The sequence below is a fragment of the Crocuta crocuta genome, unplaced genomic scaffold (genome assembly GCF_008692635.1).
Source record: "Crocuta crocuta isolate KB4526 unplaced genomic scaffold, BGI_CrCroc_1.0 scaffold70, whole genome shotgun sequence".
Lineage (NCBI taxonomy): Eukaryota > Metazoa > Chordata > Mammalia > Carnivora > Hyaenidae > Crocuta > Crocuta crocuta.
This window is the reverse complement of record NW_027528417.1, coordinates 13,407,578-13,433,733: the sequence shown is the minus strand read 5'-3', so window position 1 is coordinate 13,433,733 and position 26,156 is coordinate 13,407,578. Positions and strand designations below refer to the sequence as shown.

At 40.1% G+C, this 26,156-nt stretch overlaps 1 protein-coding gene across 6 annotated transcripts in view; it reads left to right on the top strand.

The window, feature by feature from the left end:
- LPP (LIM domain containing preferred translocation partner in lipoma) overlaps positions 1–26,156 on the top strand; it is a 504,345-nt gene that overhangs the window by 382,005 nt on the left and 96,184 nt on the right. For all 6 annotated transcript variants that reach the window (XM_077754390.1, XM_077754391.1, XM_077754389.1 and 3 more), the window contains one exon: positions 14,308–14,477. In XM_077754390.1, the coding sequence (XP_077610516.1) occupies positions 14,308–14,477 (170 nt within the window). The remainder of the gene's footprint in view (positions 1–14,307; positions 14,478–26,156) is intronic.

Genomic DNA, 26,156 nt, shown 5'->3' with positions numbered 1-26,156 from the left:
TGGCCAACGTATATTTGAGTTAAGTCTGTTGGCTTTTCATCTTGCATGAGTCATAGTGCATAATATCATGATGAATTCTCCAACAGTTTCTGGTTTGGGTTCCTTTAAAAAGGAGAGCAAGAACTTAAAGACATTTGTGAAATGTGAGTGCAGAATTCTTTGTGATGTTTAAGCTTTCTGTTTTTATGCCAATTATTTAAGGTTGCTTATCCATAACTAACTGAACAGTTTATCTTTTTTTTTTTCCTAAGCAAAATGTCCTTGTGGAACTTCCCCAAAGCATTCTATTTAGATGTTATTTTTAAAAATTAAACATGTTCACTCTTTTATTCATCTATATAATCATTAATTGAATAGTACAATTGCAATAACAAATTCAAATGATATGATTCAATTTGGGATCCAATACCACTGGCTCCCATAGCAGGTTGGAGCAGAAGGGCTGTGCTCATAGTGGTTTTGGTTGATTGTGCACAGAAACAGATGACTGAGGAGCCTCTAATGTGGACACTGAGGTTCCCGAGTTTGACACAGAGTGCCTGACACATAGTAAATCCTCGATACCTGTGTAATTTGAATGTTTACCCTCTATATGAGGTATCAGGGGTCTTTAGGATTGGCAGTTAGATGCTCAATAAATATTAAATTGAATTGACTCATGGAATTGCATGGGTTATTCTTTTCTTCATTTATTAATATTTGGCCACCCTACTTTAGAAGTTCATTTGGACCGTGAACTCCACAGGGGCCTGTCTTCTTGCTCTATCTGCTGTGTCGGCCAGAAAATAAACATTTTCTGGAAGCATAATCTCAGTGACTCTGTTGCCTTGTCAGGAGCCCTGCCAATGGGAATGGGTCTAAAACCAGTTAAAGAGGTAACACTTCATTAAGTAGGCAGATTTCTTAGGTAAACCTTTTTGTCCGTAAATTTTTGAAAAACTATTCCAAGGAAGTGAATGGCTTACAGATGAAAAAAATAAGGGGTTCTGGTCGATCACCTCTCCCCTCCACCCTTCTTCCTATTCTCAAGATTCATTGTAGCTGAATCCTTAAGATCCTTAGGGTTCCTTGGAACACATTCTTAAAAGTTCTGATTCTAGTTGTCACTAATTTACGGAAGAGGGATCTGAGGCCAAAGATGGCTAAATAACCTCTCCAAGGTCACACATCCATATCTCCACTAATACCATTGCTTTTCCACTCTTCTGTTCCAGGCTTGCTGTGTCCCATGGATAACGTCTTCTATGTTTACTTTTTTTTATTTAATAGCCATCTTTTATTTCCTTTAAAAGACACTATGCTCCCATTTGTACTACCTGCAGCAAGCTAAATTACTCCTTGGTGTTTACACCTTTCAAATATATATAGACCATCATCATGACACTCCTTAGTCATCCTCCAGCCTCACTATTGTACATGTATAGTTCCTTTAATCTTCCTCAGTCTCTCTCGTCCTTTATCGCTAGCACCATATTCTACTCCCTACTGCCTACAAGAGAACAGTCTGAGTATATTCCAGATGGGAAAAAATAACCCCAACATGTTGTAACAGGGGGGAGAGAACACACTGATGAGATGAAAGGAACAATCTACAGGTTAATTAGTAGTATGGCCACAAATATGTGCACAGTTTTGTTTCAGAAATAAAGCAAGCTGTATTTGTTGTAACTATCTCTTCTTTGAACTTAACAGAATGCTGATAATGCCAAGCTGTGTTTACAGTCCAAATTTTTGCTAAAGACCTTCAACTTTGCACTCCCCCTGTGTGGTATCTCTTGCCCAAGACAGAACTACAAATAAAAGCACTTAGCAGGAGCTGATGCAAGAACACATCACGGAGCGGGTCTGTTTTTGTGCAGTTTCTGTGGATTTATATCATTTCTGGGAGCACTCCCTATAAGCCTTCATAAGGAGGAACCCTTGTGTTATCTCACCAGTTATTAGGCACTTGGGTATTAGTCATCCTGTAAAAATTAAATGTGTTTACCAACTATGATCATCTAAAAATGGAAACTACGTTAGTGCGAGAGGATTCTCCCAGAAATACTCTGCTGACATAAATAGAACATGCCTATTACCCCATTTCTTGTTTCTTTTATTTAATGGCTTTTATAGTGTTTCAACAAGTTTGCGGTCTTGAAGGGCTGTCTAGAAATCACCATTGAACAGATTCTCCTTACCCTCAGGCAGGCTTACTCTAATTTAGCTAAGAATGAAAAATGAAAGCCTGGATAGGTTTTGAGAGAAACACTTGATTCCATGTACACCTCTTATCGGAGGATGTAGAGAAGATCTGCCCTTCCCAGGTACATGGCTTCTTAAGGAAATGATCCATTTTTATAAACTCCGCTATGGTCCCACAAATGTCCCTTCATTCCCAACCAGATCCTTCCTGTAGCACTTTCTGAGCCTTTCTTCTGCTGTTCTCTCATGGTCTCACGGGGCTCTAAGCTCCTACAAAGTAGAAAGGCAGCTGCTTGCTGTGTTCTTATTATGAAACGTTGTGCCGCACCTCAGAAATGATGATAGCCAGTGGAATTTATTAGAACAAAATTTAAACTTTTCTACTTTTAAACCCAGTGATTCTGCTAATCTGGAGGTGCCAAAGAAGGGTGGCTATTTATTTCTTCTCCTACACAAAGCAAGATAGTGAAGGAACTTCTTCTCTGAATGAAAGGGGAGAGGGGAAAAGTGGGAACCTTCTCATGTTTTATTCAGATGTTAACAAAGAAAATGGAGAAGTGTGGTTTCCTTAAAATTGACACCATTTTTATCCCAAACATTCTGGTAAATGATAGCAGATGACTGTTCAAGCTTCTTGAGAGAGAACGGGGATGTTTTTTTTTCAGGAGCAGAGTCCCAGCGGGAAGTATTACCTAAAAGTAATACACTAATTGCTTTCAATCTTGCATATTTCCACATACTGTGTGCATACATACGTGTATTAATAACTGTTCCCAAGACGTCACTCTAGCACTCAGCTCGGTGTTGCTATGCAAGTGCCGGAGACAGAATCGATGCAGACTGCAGTTTAGCAACGAGAATCTTACAGACGCGCGAGGGCGGAGAGAGAGAGATGGTCGCAGGTCTAAGATTCGGGGCCTGGGTCTCCCTCTGAGCTCTGATGTAACATCATGTGTCAAATATTCCTGGCATCCATCGGCCCACTCCACTGAGATCATGAAACGGCACTGCCAGCATTTCCAAGGAACTTAGATCCTCAAAATCTGCCTGCTTACATCCAGGACAGCATTCCATCTTGTGGAATTACACAGGAATTCCTTAGAATATGAACTCTGGATAAAAGCCCAGATGTACAAGTACATTGTGCTCTGTTGTGCATGTGATTTATATCATCATTCATAACAAAAGTGTATTTTACAGTGATATATCTTGGAGGAATTCCTTACGTTTTGTTGTCGTTTATAATTTAATATCTAAATTCCTCCTGGTAACCCTTTGAGTCACCTAGGGCTGGGATTACTGTTGAGGTATGTAGCACCTACTGACTCAGGTGGATCAAGTAGCTTGCCCAAAGCCACAGGTTATATATATGATAGAGCCAGGATTAGAACCCAGTTCTTCTACCCAGAGATCTACTACTTATGCCACACGGGTGTTTATTTACCCTTTAAAAAAGTAAATAACAAAATAAAGCAGAAGCCTCTTTGCAAATGAATATTATATGTAACTCCAGTGTAGAAAAATGAATCAGTTCAGACCGGGTATGGTCAGACAGGGAGCAGAGCCTGGCCTTTTATGGCCCCAAGGTATCACTGCAAAATCCACTAGCAAACATCCTGAGGCCATTCCTTTGATTTTCAGAACACTTGGATGTAAAACTCCAGAACAGGCCAGGGTGTTTCAGATATAAATGGATTGATTCTGCTATTTCAGATAGTAATGTAGTTACCCTTGTTCTGGAATCATGCAGGAGGCATCCTTGTGGACTGCCGTGTCCCACAGGATGCTCCCATTTACAATGAAACTTTACCACGTGTGGAGGGAGAGAGAGTCCTCACGCTCAGGCAACAGCGCCTACTAGTGGGGGAGCACTCATAGTTGAGGAGGCTCACCCCGAGATGGTTTGGGCACTCAGTCCACTGTGCTTGGAGCCTGAAGGCTTCCACCAGGGTCTCACCTCTTCTGTCAAGGCATGGCCTCTCCCTCAGCCTTGGTTTTCACATCTGCAAATGAGGTTGGACCAGGTGTTTTCTAAATGTTCCACATGTTTCCTCCTTCTTAGACTTTTAAATCCTTCTAACAGTGTTTTAGGGGCATTTCAGCACCAAGTGGAGAAACCAAAGCTGGGATGTGGTGTCAGATGAGAATATCGCCCACGTCCGGGTTCAGCACCGCGTGGGTACACAACGTGGGCCGGTTGAAAGACCACCAGACCTGGGGCCAGATGAACCAAGTCTGAATTCCAGCTCTTCTGTCCCCACTCACGCACGAGATTATTCTCCTAGGTTCACTCATTTGCTAGCAAAGGCAAATTGCCTTAGCTAGCCTTTGGTTATTATAAAGTAAGCTTCAATTGACATGTAAATGGTGATGTTTCATGTGAACCTGCAGGATTATCTTGAACTTGATATGTCAGAAATTTAAAAGTAATACTAGTCATCACGTCCATTTTTCTCTGTTTCGTGGCATCAAGTGCAAAAGCACGTTTAATATTTTAAAGTTCTATGTAAGTATAAGGAGTGCTTGGTGACATCATAAGAAGATGATCACGGCTATTTTGGGGTACTGAAATACAGTAGCGTTAGCAGGGCACCTGGGTGGCTCAGTCGGTTAACCATCCTTCTCTTGATTTTGGCTCAGGTCGTGATTTCAGGGTCATGAGTTTGAGCCCTGCATGGGAGCCCTGTAGTCTCTAAGCTAACAGCGTTGGAATCTACTTGGAGTTTTCTGTCTCCCTTTCTCTTTCTGCCCTCTCCCCATCAAAATAAATAAACTTTTAAAAATAAAAAGAAAGAAATACAGTAGCTTTAGAAACACCTTCTTGAATTACCTCAGGGTTAGGTTTGCTCATAAATAAACAAAACACATTTGGAGAATTTTCCCACCACAGCAAGTATGAGTAGCTGGACAAATTAAAGCATTTTCAGCTTGGAATGGAGCTTAAAGGAAATGCAGATTCCCATGAGAGATACCATAGAGCAGATTCCAATCATACGTTGAAAATAATCATTGCAATAGGAGCTGTAACTGTACTAGTCCATACTAATTTTTATTTCTGTTAATGGTTCAATCATGAAATGAATTTTTAAATATAGGAAAATAGATGAAGAATTCAGAAGGGGAGTATGAAAATGTCCATGTGTAAAAATTAGGTTGAAGAGAAATCTTGACTTCAGTCAAAATAGATCCTGATATTCCCATCAGGGATGTTGTAAGGTTTATACGAGCTTCCTGCCAGGCCGGATGTTTTTAGGAATCTTGGAGTTCTAAAGCAATAAGCCAGGTTAGGGGACAGGTTAAGCGGGCTCCAAAGCCAGACTGCAGGCTCCAAAACCTCCCTATCCCAGCTTCAATATTTAACTCCATGGCCTCGGGCAAGTGTCTTAATCTCTCTAGGCAGCCATTTCTTCAGCTATGATGCAAATGATAGGGCCCACACCATCAGGTTGGTGGAAGAATCATCTGAGATAATACATTTAAATGCTTAAAACAATGCTTGGCAGGCACTAAGTCCTACATAAATATTGACTACTATCATCACTCTGGGATCCATACATTTTTGCTGGATTAGGGTTAAATTTATCGCTTCTCAGCCTTTTGGCTAAGATCAAGTGTAGGGTTAAATTTCTAACACTAAATTCTATGAGTAACATTTTGGTGAATATAAATCTTATATAACTGCCTCACAGATGCAGCTGCCTCTATAACTCCCATATTGACTGTTCTCTTTAAAGGTAGGTCCAGGGGCGCCTGGGTGGCTCGGTCGGTTAAGCCTCTGACTTTGGCTTAGGTCATGATCTCATGGTTCGTGGGTTTGAGCCCCACATCGGGCTCTGTGCTAACAGCTCAGAGCCTAGAGCCTGCTTCGGGTTCTGTGTCTCCCTCGCTTTCTGCCCCTCCCCCTCTCATGCTCTGTCTCTCTCTGTCTCGAAAATAAATAAGAACATTAAAAAAGAAAAGAAAAGAAAAAAATAATAAAGGTAAGTCCAGGGGCACCTGGGTGGCTCAGGTCAGTTAACTGGGTCAGTTAAGCGTTCAAATCTTGGTTTCGGCTCCGGTAGTGATCTCATGGCTCATAGGTTTGAGTCTCACATTGGGCTCTGTGCTGACAGTGTGAAGCCTGCTTGGGACTCTCTGTCTCTGTCTCTGTCTCTGTCTCCATCTCTCTCTGAACCTCCCCTGCTCTTTATCTCTCTCTCTCAAAATAAATAAATAAACTTAAAAAATATATAAAGGTAGGTCCAGAATACATATCTCTGTGCTGTTAGTTGCAGTGAGCTCTCTATTTGAAGTTGTGCATATTATACCTCCTATAGCTGGAGGGACAAAGAACAGAGCCTGTATGAGGCCCTTTGTGGCTGTTGAACTTCATTGCCAGGTACTGAAGGCAGTCATTGCCATCTTCTTTTTACAGAGGCTGAGAAAATGTTACCGCTGTACCACACTTAGCACAGAATAGGGACTTTGTAAGTACATTTATTGAGAGGCTGACAGAATGGCTGGACAGTTGACTCAACCAAGACCATCTAATCCTTGAGGGGGGTCTGTTTATTGCTGATTTTGAAAACAAGTATCCTCAGGCTCTAGAAATTTAGGAAATGTGTCCAGGTTCCCATAGCTAGTGAGTAACAAAGGCAAGACTCGCAGATCTGTCTAATTTCCTTTACACCTTTATATATAACTTTGTTAAAGGGCACCATGTATTGCATTCAAAACTGCAAAGCAGTGTTTTTTGTTTGCTTTTGTTGCTATCTGGCTTTTGCTTTTATTTGAGCTGTTTTTCCTAAGAATGGAAGCTGCCAGAAAGTGATTGCCCTGACATTCCCCATGCATATGTTTGTTACGTAGTTCAGTGGAGGTTGAGACCAGGGTGCACGGTGTCCATCTCATGCCTCTGTCAACACAACTAAGAGCAACTTACTAGGATGTAAGCTCTGTAGGACCAGGCCTCTGGTCCTAACTGTCATTGCTTTGTAAGAATTCTCTAGCACAGACCACACTGTGGAACACATGGCCATGCAGTTCCTTTTAGAGCAATGCTTCTCAAACCCACTGCACATTAGCATTGTTACTTCAAAACCCTGCCCCAGACCAAAGAAACCAGAATCTCGAGAAGTAAAGCATGTATATCAGTATAGTTTTTTTTTTTAAGCTTTCCTAATGGGAAACCAGAGTTTAAGTTTCAATACTTTCAAATTTTCCCTGAAGGACTCCCACCTATTCTGATCGACCTACCTATAGTAGATTCGGATGTTCACTGAGCACGCCTAAGATTTCGGGGCTAGAGAAGTGATGTTGGATCAGCTCTTCTTTCCCTGGGTGTGGGAATGGCCCACACTGCTACCCAACGCTGAAGGCATCAGAGTTCTGAGTGGATAATAAACTGTACTCATAGAAAAACTTGCTGATTAAGAAGATGGACTTTGGAAGTCTTCCCTGCTTCCTATCTCAGCCCCACCTCCTCCTGCGTCTGAGGCCTTGGCCAAGTGATGTCACCTCAGACGTCCAACCTATCAAATAAAAATAGGTAATCATTATAGACCTAAGAAAGAATGTATGTGGAGCGCTTTGGACAGTGCCTGGCATGGAGAAAAAAGCACAGTAATTTTCTTTTACACTTTTGTTATGCTTCTTCACAATGCAGCATAATTAAGTCAGCGGAATATGTTTACTTTTACAACCCCATGTGGGACTCTTCCTCCCAAACCACCCCCTTACCTGAAGGTCCAACCTAAGAAAATATGTATCTGTAAATGAATCACCTCATGGCTAGACTTCATACTGACTTCCTTCCATCAGTAGGATTCAGCCTTCGCTCCATGTTATCAGGTGTGTGGCCCAGGCCTTTATTTGCCCGCGCCTGTACTGTTCTCTCTGACAATTTGGGGCTTCTTTGTTTGTTTTGTTACTTTTACTTATGTTCTTATTTTATACTAAGATGTTTCTTACTTTGTCTCTCTTGGAAGGCTTCCTCTGTCTACCACGGGTCACAGTGCTATAGCAGGCACTGCCCCTTTGCCTGCTGTGTGTGTGCACACATGCGTGCTAGAGAGAGTGCACGCACATGCGTGTAGGGAAGAGAGAGAGCGGTACTGCCATCTGCCGCCTCCTCCCTCCCACCCGAGTGCCCAATGAATCTTTGAGCATCTCAGCAAGGACCGTCTGAGCAACCAACATAATGAAATACTACAATGCAGTCTTATAGACACAAGCAGGGCAATGGAACTCGGTGTGTCCTGCAGTCCAGCTTTTAACACAGGATAAGGATTCCATTATCCCCACACCTAAATGGCACTAACCATAGGAGACTGAATATTACCACGTTGTTTAAAGGCAGAGTCCAAGAAAGTAGGAAAAAACTGAATTTGACTTACGATGGGATAGGTAATATCACACCTTCAGTGGTGATCAGTTGACATTCTTGATAGACTCTGTATTGTTGCCCAAGGGCATACCGCAGTGCCACGTGATGCATTCCTTTGTAACACAACATTAGACTTCAGTAGGAGTGCTTCTCCTTAATATAAGTGAACCTCTTTCTCTGGTTCAGGGCTGGCAACATATGAGACAATTTAGCTGGTTCTGTTCATGTATGTTATCAACAAGTAGAAAGCCATTGAGAAGCCTTCAAACAAAGACATAAAGAGACAGCATTAGAGTGATAACTCATTGGTGGAAAGCAGACTTTTTCAGCCAACTTATTGACAGTCTGCCCTGAATGGTTTTGAATGCAAATGAAACAAGCCTATTTGGGCAATGCTTATCCACTGCTATCCTGATGCATGGTACAGAAATAGGTAACCCTTGGAACAGTGGCTCAACTTGACCTTGACTGATCATTAGAATTACCAGGAGCGCTTTTAAACCTCCAATCCTAGGACATCCCACCTCAGACCAATGAAATCAGAATCTCTGGAGCTGGAACCTAATAATCCATATTTTTTTAAGTTCCCCAGAGTATCCAGCATATTGGCAAGGTTGAAAATCACTGTCATAGGACTTAAGAAGTTTAAAACACAGGGTGTCCATTACTACATGCACTAATGCTACAGGGTTCTAGAAAATGAAAGCTTTAGTGATTAGAAAATGCCATCATTCTAGAACCTTCAGTGAATGCCAGATGGACCTGTCATATAAAGAATGCAAGCTTATTCTACTATCTTTTTCTACCTTCAGCAGAAGATAATTTCTGAATCAGCTTAATGGAGGCTCTGCTTTAGGAAGATAACTCCAGTGGCCATATGTAGGGTAAATTGGAACAATCTTTTTGTTTCTAGGAATACTTTGCCATGACTTCATTACCCTGATATAACCTTATTGGTTCAATTTTCAAACAGGATTTTGTTCAGAATATTTTGAAGAAGGTGCATAATGAGAAAGCTGAGATATCATATGATCGGCATATGGGGTTTCAATTCATTGCGATGCTTGAAAGAGAATATTTCTATTATAAGTCAGATAGCAAGAAGGACATGAAGATAAATGTGACCCAGCTTGATGTCTGCACACATTTTCTATTTTCCTTTTACTGGTGAATAATGCAAAAGTGCTAAAGGATCACCACCTTTCACAATGGCTACGGACATTTTTGATCCTACCTCAGAAAGAAGCAGGGTTTGTAAAAAGGGGCCTGTGGCCTCTTATAGCAATGGTGCAAGGCTCACATGAGAAGCATTTTTAAGTAAACATTTTTATTTTCACATTGTAAGGGAAATATATTCACGTTACCAAAAGAGAAAACTAGAACCAATAAATACGAAAACCTGTGTCCTCCTAACCTACCTCCCTGCTCATCCTATTGACTTGCCTGTAATGTCACTCTTCATCCCTGCCCTTCCTGAAAAGGACTTGTTCAAATTCTACATAACCTTCCAGATTTAGCTCAATACTAAGACTTCCATAAAGCCCCTCCACTTATAAGAGGAAGTGAATCCGAGATACTGGAGCAGTCAGGAAGCCATTGCAATGGCCCATGAAAGATAATGGAGCCTGATTTAGGTAGTAGGTGTGTAGCAGATAGAAGCCTTTCAGAGACACTCCAGAGGTTGCTATAGTTGAGACGGGACTGGGGGAACGGGTGAGAAGAACCTATAACCAGTTCCACAGTAAATAAATATGAAGCGATATGCCTAGTGAGCAATAATATATAACCAAGCTTTAGAAACCAGTTCTTTTTATTTATTTATGTTTTGACTCAGGCATCTTGAATCACTGGCAGAAACTTCCTCAGAAGGTCTGACCCTCTGTCATTGAATTTTTTTAAATTACTGTCCTAAGCTTTGCCAACAAGCTCCTCCTTCCCAGCCCTGGGTCTGAACTTGAGCTTCCTACTGGCTCCTAATCAACTCTGTTTCCTTCATGCTCTGAGGCCTTCAAGTCTGGTACCACTCCCCCTGGTTTTTCCCTCACTTAAAAGTGCTGAGATACTTGTCCAGAAAATGGGCATTTGGATTGCAGTATGCTTTTAATGACGTGTGGGGTAAGCCCCCCTAGGGGCAAGGATGAACTATGCTTGAGTGACTTTCTTTCCATTGTGAGCGCTTCCCTAAAAGGCATAGTTTGTAAATTTTGTTAATGTGAAAAGGGAACATTCGGGCACCTTTTCTGTCCCGCTGATGTGTAGGGCTATTTTTATTTTTTGTTCGCTCTTTTTCTGGGCTTGTGATTTTAAAGGTGCCAGACTGACTGCCCTCGAGCCCATGTCCCCGATTTCTCCTAAGAAGAGGAAAAATACGGGAGGCAGCAGAGCTGGTCATGTCCGGGTTCAGCATATTAGCCTGACCCACTCTGGAAGAATACTCTCCAAACTATAAAGGAGAAGATTGTTCCTTAGGAATCCAGACCATCTGCTTTCATAGCTGAGAAGACAAATCCTTGTGCCAGCACCAAGTCACTGCAGACATGTGGGGTCCAGTCAAGCCCAGCCACTCATTCCCTGTGGAAAAACTAGAATGTTCTCTCTCCCCTCTCCACCTGTCACAACTCCATCCTTGAGTTGGGCCCAAATGCCTCCTTTTCACAAAACCCTTCCTAAGGCCCCTGTCACATATGATTTTCCTTCCAAGCCTCCATAGCACTTTCTCCTATGGCACTGGCACCTTTTTCCATGTGATTGTAGAATGTACCTTGTAAGGCCTGTAAAAGCCACTGACCACGTCTACTCCATTTCTGTTTATCACAGAAAAGCAGAATATAGTACTTTTCAAGAGTAGACACCCGAGGAACGTTTGTTGAACAGAATGAAAATTGTAAAGCTTTGCTTTTCAGCCTGATTAGGGGTCTGCCCTGATCTTTCCCTCTAATCAGTGACTCAGATTCTCTCCCAGATCCTCAGGGATAGCTAAGAAACTCTCCATAAACCGTGTAGACCTGAGCTCTTGGATTCCAGAGATTGTACTTTGGGTCAGCCGTAGTCTGGATCACAGTCGCTACCTCCAGCTGCTTCCTAGACCACATGACATTTAGTCAGAATTCCTTTTGTTTTCCCACGTGCGGTCCACACGTCACTGTGCCGTCCCTGGTGGACTATCAAGGAACCCAGTTTAAGATCTAGGAAGGGAAAGAATCATAACTATAAATAATTCTGTTGACCTGAATTTCACAGATTTGAAATGTAAAATTACAGTTTTCGCAGGTACCCAATAGACTGTTAATAATCATCATAGTCTTAAGAAATTGCACATATATCACAAAACCTCAGTTGATTGGTGTTGTTTGATCAGTGTTCGCCAACAGTGCCCTTCAGCTCAGAGTATTTTCATGTTATTAGTATGTTTTTTCTTTCCTGCTGGTGCTAAACCTATGTTTTGCATTATCACTATTGTATTGCATGGTTTCTTTACTTCACCAGAATTGATCAGTGATTCCAACATGATTCAATGAACGCAAGAAAAATAGAAATAAAGATAATACCATAAATACCACTTCAGATTAATATTAAAAATGTAAATTTTTGTGAACAAGGATTCCAGTGTAAATACTGGAAGCGAATCCGTATGTTGTGAAACGGATATGATGGATTTCACAAGCAGTTGAAGAAAAGTTTGAATAACTAAACTATGCTAATGACTCTTTAAACATTATACCTTATGAATTGGTGATCCATTTTCCTATAATCCCAATGTGTTTTCTGTAATGAAATGTCAGATAGTGGCACAAAGCTCTAATTTTAGCATCAAGTTCAAACATAGCACAGTGAACTTTTTAGTAAACCAATTAAGCCGTTTTTTTTCTCAATAATCACAAAACAAGAGCCATATGCAATAACCTAATTTTGTTACTCAAGGCAATTAAGTCCCAAATTTAAAAGGCACCTTTCTAAGGTTATACATCTCATAATAAAAACAGGTACAAAATGACTCTTGGGTGGGAGCTTATAAAACAAGCCACAAGGTATATTACAAAAGTTTTTATCCAATGTCAGGAATATGATATCAAGACTTTATAGTGTCAGCTACAGTGGTGACAGCTTAGTTTCCAGGACTTTAACTCTTTTTCCAGCACTTGCTATTTCTTATTCCTCTGGGGGAAAACGATCTGTCATTTGGGTTAAATTTTGAAAATACATTTAAGTCCTGCAACAGAACATATAGAAATATTTTCCAGTGCCAATGCAACCGGAGAGGATTAGAAATATATTTGCCTCTTTCCTCCCAAGTTGAAACATTTAGCCCTCCCGTTTTTAGGTGTGAAATGGTTGTCAATCCAGTGGATGGAGTGCTGAAAGCAGTCTTTAGTGAGAAACCGCTCCATCCTGTCAGCTCTGTGTTCAATCCTGATGCACAGAACTAAACAGTTGCAAACAGCCTCGTGGTTAAAACCATGGACGCTGGAGCCAGACTCCTTGGATTTGAATTTCATTAACCGTTCTTATGACTCTGTTTCCTCATCTGTGCAATAAGAATAATAACAGACCTACGGCATAGGTGGTTGTAAATATGAAAGGAGTTAACGTGTGTATAAAGCACCGTGAAAATGCCTGGCACATGGGAAACACTGGGTATGCTTATAGTTTATGCGTCAAAGCCCACCGATTCTTGCTGACATTCCCAGCGACCTGTAATTATTTGTTAAGACGTTTTACTTATAGAAATAGAGACTAAGAAAGAAAACTGGACGTGGATTTGACCTCCGGCTCAAGATTCCCATGACGGAACCAGAGAGAGATACAGATTGCAACCAGCACAATGCCTCACAAGACATAAATATTTGTCTTCTGTTACGTTTTATTGTTCCTATTTAAAACAAGGAATTTTTAAAAACCGAAATCTGATGTCCATATGTGGTCCAGATGCCCCATAAATCAGTTTAAGAATGCTGAAAGTTTACAGAACCCTGGGTTGGACAGTGACAAGCAGGGTCATCGAGACTCCACCCCCTACAAGTATGTGGAACCTTTTCAGGTTTTAGGGATGGTTCAAACTCTGATCACATTTGGAGGCAGTACCAACTGAATTTTAGTAACTTAAAGGGTGTTTGTCAAGTGTAAGAGGAGACTTGCTTAATGAGGCCCTAGAAGACAGAAATGGAACTACTGAGTAGCAGTGAGCTTGAGGAAGCAGTCTGGTTCAGTATGAGAAAGAACTTTCCAGCAGTCAGAACTGTCGGGAAATAAAAGGGACTCCCTTTTGATCTGTCACTGAGGGCTGGATGCAGAGATTTTACAACCTGGGCTTTTGTGAAAGGAGTTGAAGTTAGAGTTTGGACCCAATTCCCTCACAGTCTAACTGGACACGTAGACTCTCTAAGCAGAAAGACTTGCCTAGGCTGTGCCTTCCACTGATTCTATGCTGACTCATGTTCTTCCTATACTTGTGTGTGAGATTGGACGCACAACACTGGCCTCAACATTCGGAGACCTGAGTTCTACTCTGTCACTTTCTGTAGGTCCTTGAGCTGAGGGTCAACTTTTTGAATACCTCGTGTAAAATCTCCATCATGGCGGCCTCACAGGGGTTAGCCTGGCTCTACCGGTGATCTCGTGCGTGGGGGCGGCAGTGGCCATGTCAGCTCCACTGCCGCCACTGCCACTATGAACCTGCTGTCCCCTCCATGTCGGCTTCTTTAGAAGGGCTGAAGGTGTTCCTTGGTGTGCTCTTAGCAGTCAATCCTTTTTTCTTTCAGGCCGCTGTGCTCGCTGTGGGGAAAACGTAGTCGGGGAAGGGACAGGATGCACCGCTATGGATCAGGTCTTCCACGTGGATTGTTTTACCTGCATCATCTGCAACAACAAGCTCCGAGGACAGCCCTTCTACGCCGTAGAGAAGAAAGCCTACTGTGAGCCCTGCTACATTGTAAGTTCAGACTCGCTTTGCCTTTCCTGTGCTTTGCAAAGATGTCTTCTTTGGCCGAATGCCAATCACTCCAGATAAGAATGGAGCCATCGGATCTTTATTTCTCCCCAAATTTCAAAGTGTGTGTGTGTGTGTGTGTGTGTGTATGTGTGTGTGTGTAAATTGGCAGATCTTCACTTTTTCCAACTGTCCCCTGTTCGTATGCGGTCAGAAAGGCGTGTTAGGAGAGTCAATCAGTGGTCTGCTGGGAACATCACCGCCTTGTGGCTTTCAAGCATGTAGGTACAAGGTCACACATCACCCCCTGAATATCAGAAGTCATGCCTCTGTTATTAGGTCTCACCCTGAATTTGAATCTGCCAGTATTGGTAAAGAAACAATGCAGGGCCTCTGGACTTGTCAGGGCTCTTTCAAACTCCCGGGCCCTTTGAATCATCCCTTATCCATTCTTAAGTTTTCTTACCACCATACCCAGCAGGTTTTCAACAATGCAAAGAAAGAAACCCTTTTTCATAGAGGGAAATGAATTTCCCTTAAAGGAAAATGAATAGTAATGCTGACTGAGGTAATAATTGGGTTTTTCTAAAAGAACACAACAACTGTATCTTAATAACATAAGTAGGTGGCTAAAAAATACACACACTCTTCATTTTTTACCAGGCTACTTAAGTACACACATTAAGCTACACACACACCAGAAGAGAGATCAATTTGATGAATGGACATAAACTTTCTTAAAATTTAAAATACATTTCTTTGCTATCTATCTGCATAATTTTAATCTCTTTAGCACTTTTTAGTGGAAAAAATAGTACAGTTTTGCAACCCCACAAAAGAAGCCTCACCGTCCAGGCATTTTTACATAAAAGAAGCTTTGGGTGCAAGGTCTTAGGAGTTATTCATAGCCTTGCAGATCCACAAGGTTCAAGTTCATTGCAGAGTCCCTGGCCTCATTGGTATCTATCTTCCCGTGACCTGATGGCTGTCACTCATCACAGCCTTGGAGTCTCTGTAGCACAGATCTGAAAGTTTAAGATTAAGATCTTGCAGGATTCGGTATCGGTTTTGCATCTCTTAGGTTCAATTTTATTCCATTTTCCTCCCCAAAGGCAACTTAAACNCCTTCATCTCGGGGTTTGCTTCGGGGATTCCCAAACCCAGGACGGAGAGGGGAAAAAAAAAAAAAAAAAAAAAAAAGGTCATTTGTCTAACTCCTCTTTTTAGAAATGAGAATACAGAAACACAGAGAGGAGGAAAATTATTTCTTCTATTCAATCCTTTGGTGTCAGAGCCATGGCTATATTCAGTTTTTCCCACCCCTGGTCTCGTAGTCTTTGCTGACACCACATATTTTTAGCTCGTCTAGAACATAAACACAAATATCATAGTGTCCTGTTGATCTCAGGGAGCTTTTACTTATGAGGGTAAGACCAGTGAACCAAAGCTCACCTCTTTAAGAAGTGAGAATATTTCAAATATCACCCTTGGAGATCTGTATTGAAAAGAGAAAATTACAGAATCCCTGTCTTTGGTAAGCAGACTGCATGGGCTATCATTCACAATGACTTAGGATCCCCACTCCCCCCATGAAATTCTTTACTGCAGCGGACTCTGTGATGATGATGACACCCTCTGGTAGCACCTATGGCTGTTTGTCCTTATACAAAGTGACTGCTGTGTGTTTTGTAGCTCTTGTGTCTATTTTCCATCCTTTTTTGGGCTGCATTGTGGATTCTTGCTACCATTCATGGTGCTGTGGTGGTAGCTTCCTTCATTTTTTCCTGTATCTCTTAGAGCTAGGAATCGTGAACAGTATTGGGAGACAGGATAACATGGTATGAAGAACATGGCTTGAGTCTGATTTCGTCACTTAATGCTTCATCTCCTAGAGAAAGTTACTGGATGTTTCTATGCCTCAGTTTCCTCAAAGACATAATGGGGATGATTGCAGGATTTTCCCCAAAGGCCTGTGAGGATGAAATGGGGCAACCTGTAAAGCACACTTGGCCTGCCCAGGGAATGGTAATGGAATGAATGTTATTCTGAGATTAATTTTGGTAAGATTTCTGACATAGGTGGTATTTCTGAATATTGGGTTGTAGGAAATTATTTTTAACTCCTCAGACACACCCCTGTCCCATTTTAAAATGCTTTTTGTGCCCTTCTGATTGAGTAATAAGACTGGAAAAAAGGTGTAAACTGACTCAGTTATGGGTTTCTACGTCATGTGGGCTCAGGTTTCGATTTCCATGCCAGGAGTAGGATCTCGATGATTCTTCGGGAGGGAGTTTCTTTTACTTTGGGTGCCTGTTACTAGACTGAGCTTATGACAGGGTAGAGTATCTGGGAGGCATTTAATCACATCCTTGGAAGAGCAGGGTGAGCTCAAACAATGGAAATTCTGACCATTCCTTTTGACTTTCCCTCCCTCATAAGAAGCGTTAATCAAGATTTTGCTTTATGAGGCTCATCCATGGTGACTCTAAAATGCAATTTAATTCTTATCAGAATTCAGTTAAGCTTTATCCGGAGACCCTTGTTCCATATTGATTTCAGAGTTCAGCACGGCCCTCAAGCTCTCGGATGGGCGTTCTAGCATTTTAATTTCTTTGGGACTTTTCATAAATCCAATAAGCTGCCACACCGGGAAAGTAAGGAGTTTTCTTTTGGGGGAATCGGGAAAGCTGGGAGTATAAAATGAAACGAGTTGATGTTGAAGATAGAGTGTGTAGTAAGGAGTACCCTAGGGAGGTGTGCATGCCTTTTGGAACCCAAGCCCTTGGACCAGGAGCACCTTCAATGGCGTCCAAACTTCCTCTTCTCCTGTTAGTGGAAACTGATGTCTGAGTGACATCCTATAGAAGATGCAGAAAACCCAGGCTCTAGGCCTCAGTCAGTGACGTGTTTTGGTTTTATTTTTTTCTTTCATTGTTGGAATCAGACTATTCAAGATTGTGATTTAGTTCATTATTTCTGTGTAAAGACCACCCATGTTCAATGCTCTGAGTCCAAGAAGGAGATCCTCATCTAATATAAATTTAATATATTCTTGTCTAAGATGATTATTAACCAACTTAGATCATATTTAAGTTAACCATTTACATAATTTGGAGGGAAAATATACCAGTTAGGTCTTCATCTTCACTTCAATAATTATTCAGATTTTCCTATTGTCTCTTGAGTCTTTCATACTTGCACATATATACCTACAATTAAACCAGTTTGGTTCTATAGGGCATTATACTTCTCCTTAATGATTTTTCTATATGCTTTCATGTTTTCTATTGATTGATTTATTTAAATACGTATATAGCCTTCCATTATTAATAATCTCTATATTTTAACTTTTTCTGTTTAATTTTACATTATGTTTGCATACTACATTTTAAAGCTATTTTCCCCTAGAAAGGTATTGGGTATTTTCCATTCTTTCAGTATTGTAAATAACATGCCTATAAATAGCAGAGTTAAAGTTTTATATTATTTTACTTTGAATTTTTTCCTTAGCATAAATTCTTTGATTTATATGAGCAAGTTTACTTTACAGCACTTTGGAGAACTTTTGCTAGATTTCTTTAGAAAGGTTGTTCAAATTCACAGAACCATCAGCAACACGAAACCATATGTTAAACTATAACCTATCCACTATTGAAGAGGTTTATTTATACTTATTTTGAACCAATTAAATAAGTACTTTATGTACTTTAAGTTTGTATAGTTATTAGCAAATCAGTGAGATGCTTTTCTACTTTGGTGATCTCTTAACAGCATAGTTTTGGGGTGCCTGGGTGGTTCAGTTGGTCAAGCATCCAACTTTGGCTTAGGTCATGACCTTGCAGTTTGTGAGTTCAAGCCCTACATTGGGCTCTGTGCTGATAGCTCAGAGCCTGGAGCCTGTTTCAGGATTTGTGTCTCCCTCTCTCTCTGCCCCTCCCCTGCTCACTCTCTGTCTCTCTCTCTCTCAAAAATAAATAAATATTAAAATATGTATACATTTATAAAAGCTTAGTTTTGATTATTCTTATGGATTTTTATAAATGAGCAGATTAAAATTAAGAGTAGTAACGTTCCTTGAGAAGTAAGGTCATATAAATAGCATGCATTGTCTCTAATCCTTGCTCTCCAGGTGTGACCTTAGGCAAGTCATTTAGTTTCTGAGTACTGGTGTCATCATTTATGAAAGAGATATTAACTTCTTCCCTGTCTTCAAAGAGAAGGAATGAACACTTGTGATATTGTATGCATTATGAAGTTTTATACCAATATAAGGGCTTAATCCATTAATAACATTATTATCATCGCTCTTTCCCTTAGCATAATCTGATACAGTTTAGAAATCCTCTGTGTTTGGGGTAATTTCGTAGCTGCAGTTGCTATGGAAATACTGAAATAAATAAGTGTCATAGAAGGAATATGAGGACATATATGAGAAGAAGAGGTTCATGCTATGCTTAAGAAGATGTTTATGTTGGTATGAGTATGAGGGACAGCAACTGTACCTTCCACCACAGCGTTCTGTCCTGAATGAGACAGGTTTACCCACAAGTAGAGATTAACAGAAGAACTGCTGTGTTCTTAGCGTGACCAAGGAGTCTGGGCCGGAGACACAGCGCATCTGGGATTCTCAGATACTCAGTCTGTTTACGAAATGGCAGCCAAGGATCTTCCCCTAAACCAGGGCTTTTTACTCAGAGTGGATCAAATCCAACTTCTAACTCTCCAACAGTGGAAGTTGGTACAGACATTTTTATTAGTTAAAATCCAAGTGATTAAAAGGCCTCAGGAAATAGGAAGCCAACTCCGCAGGAGACTAAACACTATAATGTCCTTGAATTTGACACATTAGTGGCCAACATTGTAGTGGCCTTTTGCTCCCTTATGTCACTAAATGGCTACAGTTAAAACATTCGAACTTTTCAATCTACCTTAGGCGGTAGGTTTTGTACCTCTGCAGGAAAGTTGTCCTTTTACACACCCAGTTCCTCCTAATAGTGTTTTAAAAGCAGTTACAGCCACTGCTTTGTGTGGATGTTGCGAAAGGAGCTGAGAGTTGGAACAAAAGCCATAAAGTCCACATGAACTTCCCTTCTCTCTTCTCAATTGCCCACCCCTGCTCTCTCACCTCCAAGGAGGGCCGGTCTCTCTCCCACACATCAAGTGCATGTGCACAAACACTTTCTTCTTGATGTTTGTTCATTTTTCCTCAAGCACGCTCCTGGAAAGGAAAAAATAAATAAAATAAATGCTTCAAGGAAGAGGGACATTCGTCAATCTCTTGCGTGATTTCACCATGCTATCTACTACTAGTCATTCATATTAGAACCTTGTGAAATAGACAGGAGAGGGGGGAGGTGTTTGGTCCCACTTTACAATGGCTTTGATATTTTCTAAGCAAAGGACAAACTAAGGCTAGGGACAGATGATCTAACTTGCACTTGATTGCTAGGTCCATATTACCACCCAGAAACTAATATTCAACTTCCTAAAGATAGGAAGATAGTGACAGCGCTCTGTGATTAGAGCCTTCCATTTCCAACATTTAAATTGATGACCACATAAATCATGCCTTCTAGCATTACAGAAGCGATGCTGAACTTCTACTGGCAAAAAGTCCCATAAGCCTCTGTCTTTTCTTGAGCATTTACATGTGGCTCTCCCTGAAATGCCTCTGAGTTTAAGGGAAAAAAATGTTTTGTTTTGTTTTTTTTCTGGTTCAAAATAACAACAATAATAATACTAACTAACATTTGTTTAGTGCTTTAATTTTTATAGAGCACTTTTATCTTATGTTACCTAATGATCCTAGAAAATAGGTATGATTATTATTGCCTTCCTTTCTGGTAATAAGAAGCTGACTTTTTAAGAAAAGTCAGCTTGCCCTGTTTCATGAAGTGTGAGGGTCAGATCCAAGACTTGACCTGGACTTTGATTCTCAAGACCAGCTCTTGTCATAGACCCAACCAGTCATTGAAAAATCTCATTTGTTACTACTAGTTTTCTTTTTTTCTAATTAATTTTTTCTCTCTTACCTTTTTTTCATAATGTCAAGTTTTTTTTTAATATTTTTTATTTCTGGGAGAGAGAGAGAGACAGCGTGAGCAGGGGAAGGTCAGTGAGAGAGGTAGATACAGACTCTGAAATAGGCTCCAGGCTCCGAGCTGGCAGTCAGCACAGAGCCGGACGCGGGGCTCGAACCCACGAACCGCGAGATCATGACCTAAGCGAAAGTCGGACGCTTAACCGACTAAGCCACCCAGGTGCCCCATAATGTCAAGTTTTTAAAAAATACGGTTAACCTGCATTCTGAATTTTTTAAAGTGGCTTTGCCTTGCTTTTGGACATATTAGAGAAATATTGAACTCAAAATATTCTTATAGTAGTCATTCTTTAAAAAAAAAAACCCTATATTTTTAAGTATTATATGCTCACTAGAGAAAAATTAGAAAACATTAAAATATGCATAGCTATCTCATTTAAATAATATAATAGTTTAACGCCCCTTTTCTTTTTCAATATACCTGAATACAGGTATATACTTCCACATGTAACCATACATCTCTGTAAGTGTGATTCTGTGTTCACACATACACATACAATGGGATCATACCATCCTGTACTAATTAGTAACTTGCTTTTGTTATATGACAGTACATCAAACTTTGCCTTCTCCAAAAATAGTTTCTTTTAAATATTCCATGGGCATTCACAAAGAATATATATCGCCTACAAACTTTTTCTGAGAAAATGACTCCAAGAAAATATTCCAGCAGACAAACAAATTGATCAAACTAAAGTGTATGGGAAATGCAGGGTTAATAGAATGATGATAAACAACAGACCAATACAAATGGTAGTTAAAGAGGGAGCAGATGCGATAGCAAATTCAGGCTAAAAGAAAATAATATTAATCACCTATTAACTACAGTATTAATAACAAGCAGAGTACAATTCAAAACAAAGCTATTACATAGGCCAAAGTACGTCACTTGATTGATGAATGTCCAGTTCCAGAGAACAGCCCTGAACCTTTCTTCATTAAATACCACTACAATGAAATATATAAGACAAAAATACTGGTGAAATATGAGATGAAAATGGTAAAGCCATTTTCATTATAAAACTTTAACACATTCCATGCAGTCTTTGACAAACCAATTACAGAAGTTGAATAATATGATTAATATGATTGATTTGGTCCATATAAGCAAAGAGATTATACCTTCTTTCCAAATCTCCATGGAAGATTAAAAAACAAAAACAAACAAACAAACAAAAAATCCATGCTCTCATAGTCTAAGAGGAGTGTATAGACAGTTCCTGCTTTGGCTGGCAGAGTTTAGCAAGACAAGAAATATATCAAAAGATAAGCAAATAAGCACACTTGTGAGTTGAAGATTCCTTAGGAAATAATGATGTTGGTAATGCTGCTCAACAACCAGAATGAGACCCAGCCAGAACTGAATTCCAAGTCCAGAGAGGATCATTAATTGCAACATAAAAAGGCACATATGTATTCATCTAAACACATAGACAAGGGCAACAAAGTCAATCTAAAGGAAGAAAGAAGTCATTAAAATAAAGGCAGTTGTTGAGAAATTGAGAAATACTAGAAATTTTGAAACTACAAGATGATTCTTTGAAAAGAAAAATAAAATAAGCATCCAGTGAGGATAAGAAAGGGAGAAACAAAAAGTATAGAAAATGAGGAATGAAAAAGAAGCTCTTAGCATATGTATAGATGACATTTAAAAATTATTGCACTTGAAATTTTTTAGAAGAGGCTATGATCTGTGCACACCTAAAATGCAAAGGAAGAAAACTTGAATAACTCCATAAACATAGGTGGAATGCAGGCCTACTACCTGAGAAATTACCAGGAAATTTCACTGAAAGGACTTCTCAAGATCTTTAAAGAACAAAGGATTCCTGTAATAGTTCAATTTTCAGAGCTCAGTAAGAGAAGATAAGCTTCTCACATCATTTTAGAAAGCTAGCCCCATCCTGATTAATAATATCTAAATGAGATTGCCCCCAAATGAAAAGTGTGCTAATCTGACTTTCACCCATGCAGAAATCCTAAATGAAGTATTAGAAGATTGAGTGCCACATAATGAAACATCCCAGGTAATTCCATGATTGCAATGTTAGGACACTATTAGGAACCTTTTAACATAATTCATTATAAAGATATCAAATATCAGTTAACTAGTCATCGCCATAAAGGCCAAAAAATGCATTTAATGAAATTTATCATGCATCTTTGTTTAAAACAAAAACAGTTGCAAGAACACAAAACAAGCTCTAAATAAAATAAAAGAAGAAGGAAGATATGTGTTTAATAGGATAAAATAAAGTAATGGCCAGCCATCTTCTTGGATCTTGCTAGGTGTGCATAGTATGATTACTATTATATTGTTTTTAACATTCTACTCTTTGTAATGGGTAACTAGGAAACAAAGTCATATATATAGATATATGGTCATATTTATAGTCATATATATGGTGATATATATCTTTTTCTTTATTGTACATACATCAGTTTATTATATAATATTTCTAACAAAGATATAAAGCATACTATAATAAAATGTCATGTCCCCTTTATTGAGATTAACAAATAAAACATTAGAAATTCCATGGAAATCCTTACCTTCTTGTCCCTAATCACATTCCCCAAACTCTTGTACAGAGGTGGTCACTATGCTAATTTTGTTTATTATGCCCATGCATTTCTTTCTATTTTTACTACTTATCTCCAAGAATATAGTGCATTTATATATAGTATTTCTTCATTTTAAATCAACAGTATTTATCATACCTATGTTTGAGACTTTTTCACTCAAAATCGTAAGATCAAGATGTGTCAGTATTTATAGATGATATGATTATTCTAGAAAATCAGAGAAAATCTAAAGTTTTACAATGATAGAAGTTTGGTTACCTGACAAAATAAAAATTATGAATCTAGGTTTAGAAAATGTAACAGGAAAAAAAGGCCTTATGCAGAAGCAACAAAAACTATAAAATACCTAGGCAAGCCTTTAAAAGCATAGTGATCTAAGTGAAAAATGCTATAAAATTTTACAGGGATAATTAACCCACGAGCAAAATGATTTGGGGACTAAATATGCTTTGGAAAGCACGTCTCCTTTTAACAGGCATTCGTANGGGGGGGGAGAGGAGAATAGTTACTGTGTTGTCCTTAATGTTAAGGTTTTTATTTAGCCCTTTTTCCCAGATAACCCTCGGCCCTTTGCTGATGAGGGTTGCTGCTCACCACATCCCTGCAGCCTCGAAGGCAGCCCTGGGTAAGAGTAGTGAGGCACAGGCTAGCAGCCAGACTGCCCAGAACAAGGAAGAGGCTAGCTGAACATCACCTTTTTCTCTAGTTCCTAACCCAAACTGTATTTATTCCTGTTGTTATAGAATTAGAATGCTTTTTAAAGGCCAGAAGGAACTGTAGAAATCCAATAACGTCATTTTACAGCTGAGAAAACCTAAAGCCCAGGAAAGCTGACTGATTGGCCTGAGGTTATATGGTTTATTAATGGCAGAGGCTGAAATAGAAACCATGAACCTTGATGATGCCTTCAAAGAACTGCTTTCTTTGGGACTGACATGAATAGGTTTAATCATATGTGGCTGCAGGCTCCAGAGAACCATCCCTAGGAAATGTTGGATTCCGTAAATTTTGGTTGGAGAGAGTAGAAGTAGGGCAGGGTTTGCTTCAGCTCCAACCAAGATGGAGAGTCTCAGATTTCCAGGTTAAATGCCTCGGAAACTTTATGCTAGAACCTTCCCACTGCCCTAGTTTGTTTATTTTTAAATGAAGCATGAACTCACCACTCGGTGTTTGCCAGAGTTTGGATGAATGTCGGCATCAGGCCACTGTAATAATGGTTTAAGATTATTTAATCCTATTACTTGTACACTTCATTAGGCTGAGTGAATTGTTGGCAATGGTTCAGTAAACTTCCTACTTTAGAGATAAAAGGATGGAAAGAAAATAAGGAAAGAGTCTGTTCCTCATTTTCTTTCATATGTATCGTTTGTCTCTTAAAGGATAAAGGAATGATAATTACCCAGATACAGCACATAATCTGTGTTGGTAGGGTCCTTCTGAACTACTCTGTACCCTCAAAGAGAAAAATGTCTATAACCTTACATTTCCAATTAGAAGAAAAGGATGTGGACAAAGGAGAGAGTGTGTGTGTGTGTTTATGCTTTAAAATCAATGTTAAAAATAAACCTGAAAATAAGTTCAAAAGTCCTAGGTAAGACATTCAGTCTTTCACTTAGCAGGCCTTGTAGGAGGCAGCAAATGATTTTCAGGAAAAAACGTGCTATCTAAAGTCAGACCTGGTTTACATTCAGCTTGACTAGCTACTATTCTGCATTCACCTCATTTTTTTTACATTAAACTCCCCCCAAATAGAATGAAAGCAATATTTTTTACCCCAGTGGCTAACTGAGGGTTCAGAGAAGCTGACAGGGCTGACCAGAAATCAAAGTGTGGGTACTTCGAGCAAGACGGGGCCGACCCCAGGTTCGTGCAAACAGAATCTGCCAAGGAGAATTTTGCTTCACTTGAATCCCCAAAGGATTATTGTTAGTCAGCATTGCGGTGTCTGGAATGTTACCTACCTGCTGCTGGTTTGAGACCTCACTGGGTCTGATGGGCAGTGGCCAGTCATGAGACTCTCGAAGCATGGTTTTCCCAAAAAGCAGGTCAGAGGTCACCTGCTTTGGAATCACCTTCAAGTCCTCATTAAAAAACTAAAGTTCTGGACCACTCCCCAGAATTTCTGCACAAGGAGCCAGGAAACGTGCAGCTTTTACAAGCCTCTTGAGGGAGACTCTTGTGCGTGCTCGGTTTTGAGATCCATGTGTCTGTACTTCCAGCCCAGCTCATCTAAGAAATAGTCCAGAAATACTTCTCTGTCTCCCATCTCTCTCCTATGCATTTTTTTTAAACCACACTTAGCCAAATGGGACCGTCTTTTTCTGGACACTGATATCTTAGGTTTCTCTGTGCCCCTAGACTTTCCCCATCTCCATGGTTTGAAAATCTGTATCAACCAACCTTAAAAAGCTTTCCTAGAACTTCTCCCTAATAGATGTAGCCTTTCCCAGTGCAATGCTTTTGTTTGTTCCTCTCTCCTGTGATTTAACTCTCAACTGATATCAAAGTAATTTGAGTTTTTGACACATTCTCTTACTATTCGAAACCCTTAGAGAGTGCGCTGTGCTGGGCCAAGGGTGTCACATTTTAGTCACCTTGCCTTTTCCATGGTTCTTAACACAATAGGTAAGCCGTCCCTGCTAGGCTAGAAGGTACCTGGCTTCACTCTAGATCCCGGTGTCTCCCAAGAGGGTCTTTGACTTTTTGCCCTTTGGTGCACCTGGGATTTGAGACTCCCTGTGTGTATATGAAGCCGAGAGGAGAACTTGGCTCAGGGACCGTGTGAGCCATCAGCGCTGAAATGTAAATATAAAAGATTGAAGGGAAAGATGTGAGAGTGAAGCCAGCTGTCTAGCTTCCAGTTGTTGAATTATCACAAGAGCTGGCGCACTCAAGGTCAAATACACAGACCCGGACTCCCAGATGAAAATGGCCAGAGAGTTTGAATGGAGGTTCTCTTAGGTTCTGATGATGACTCTGAATGGGACATGGTGATT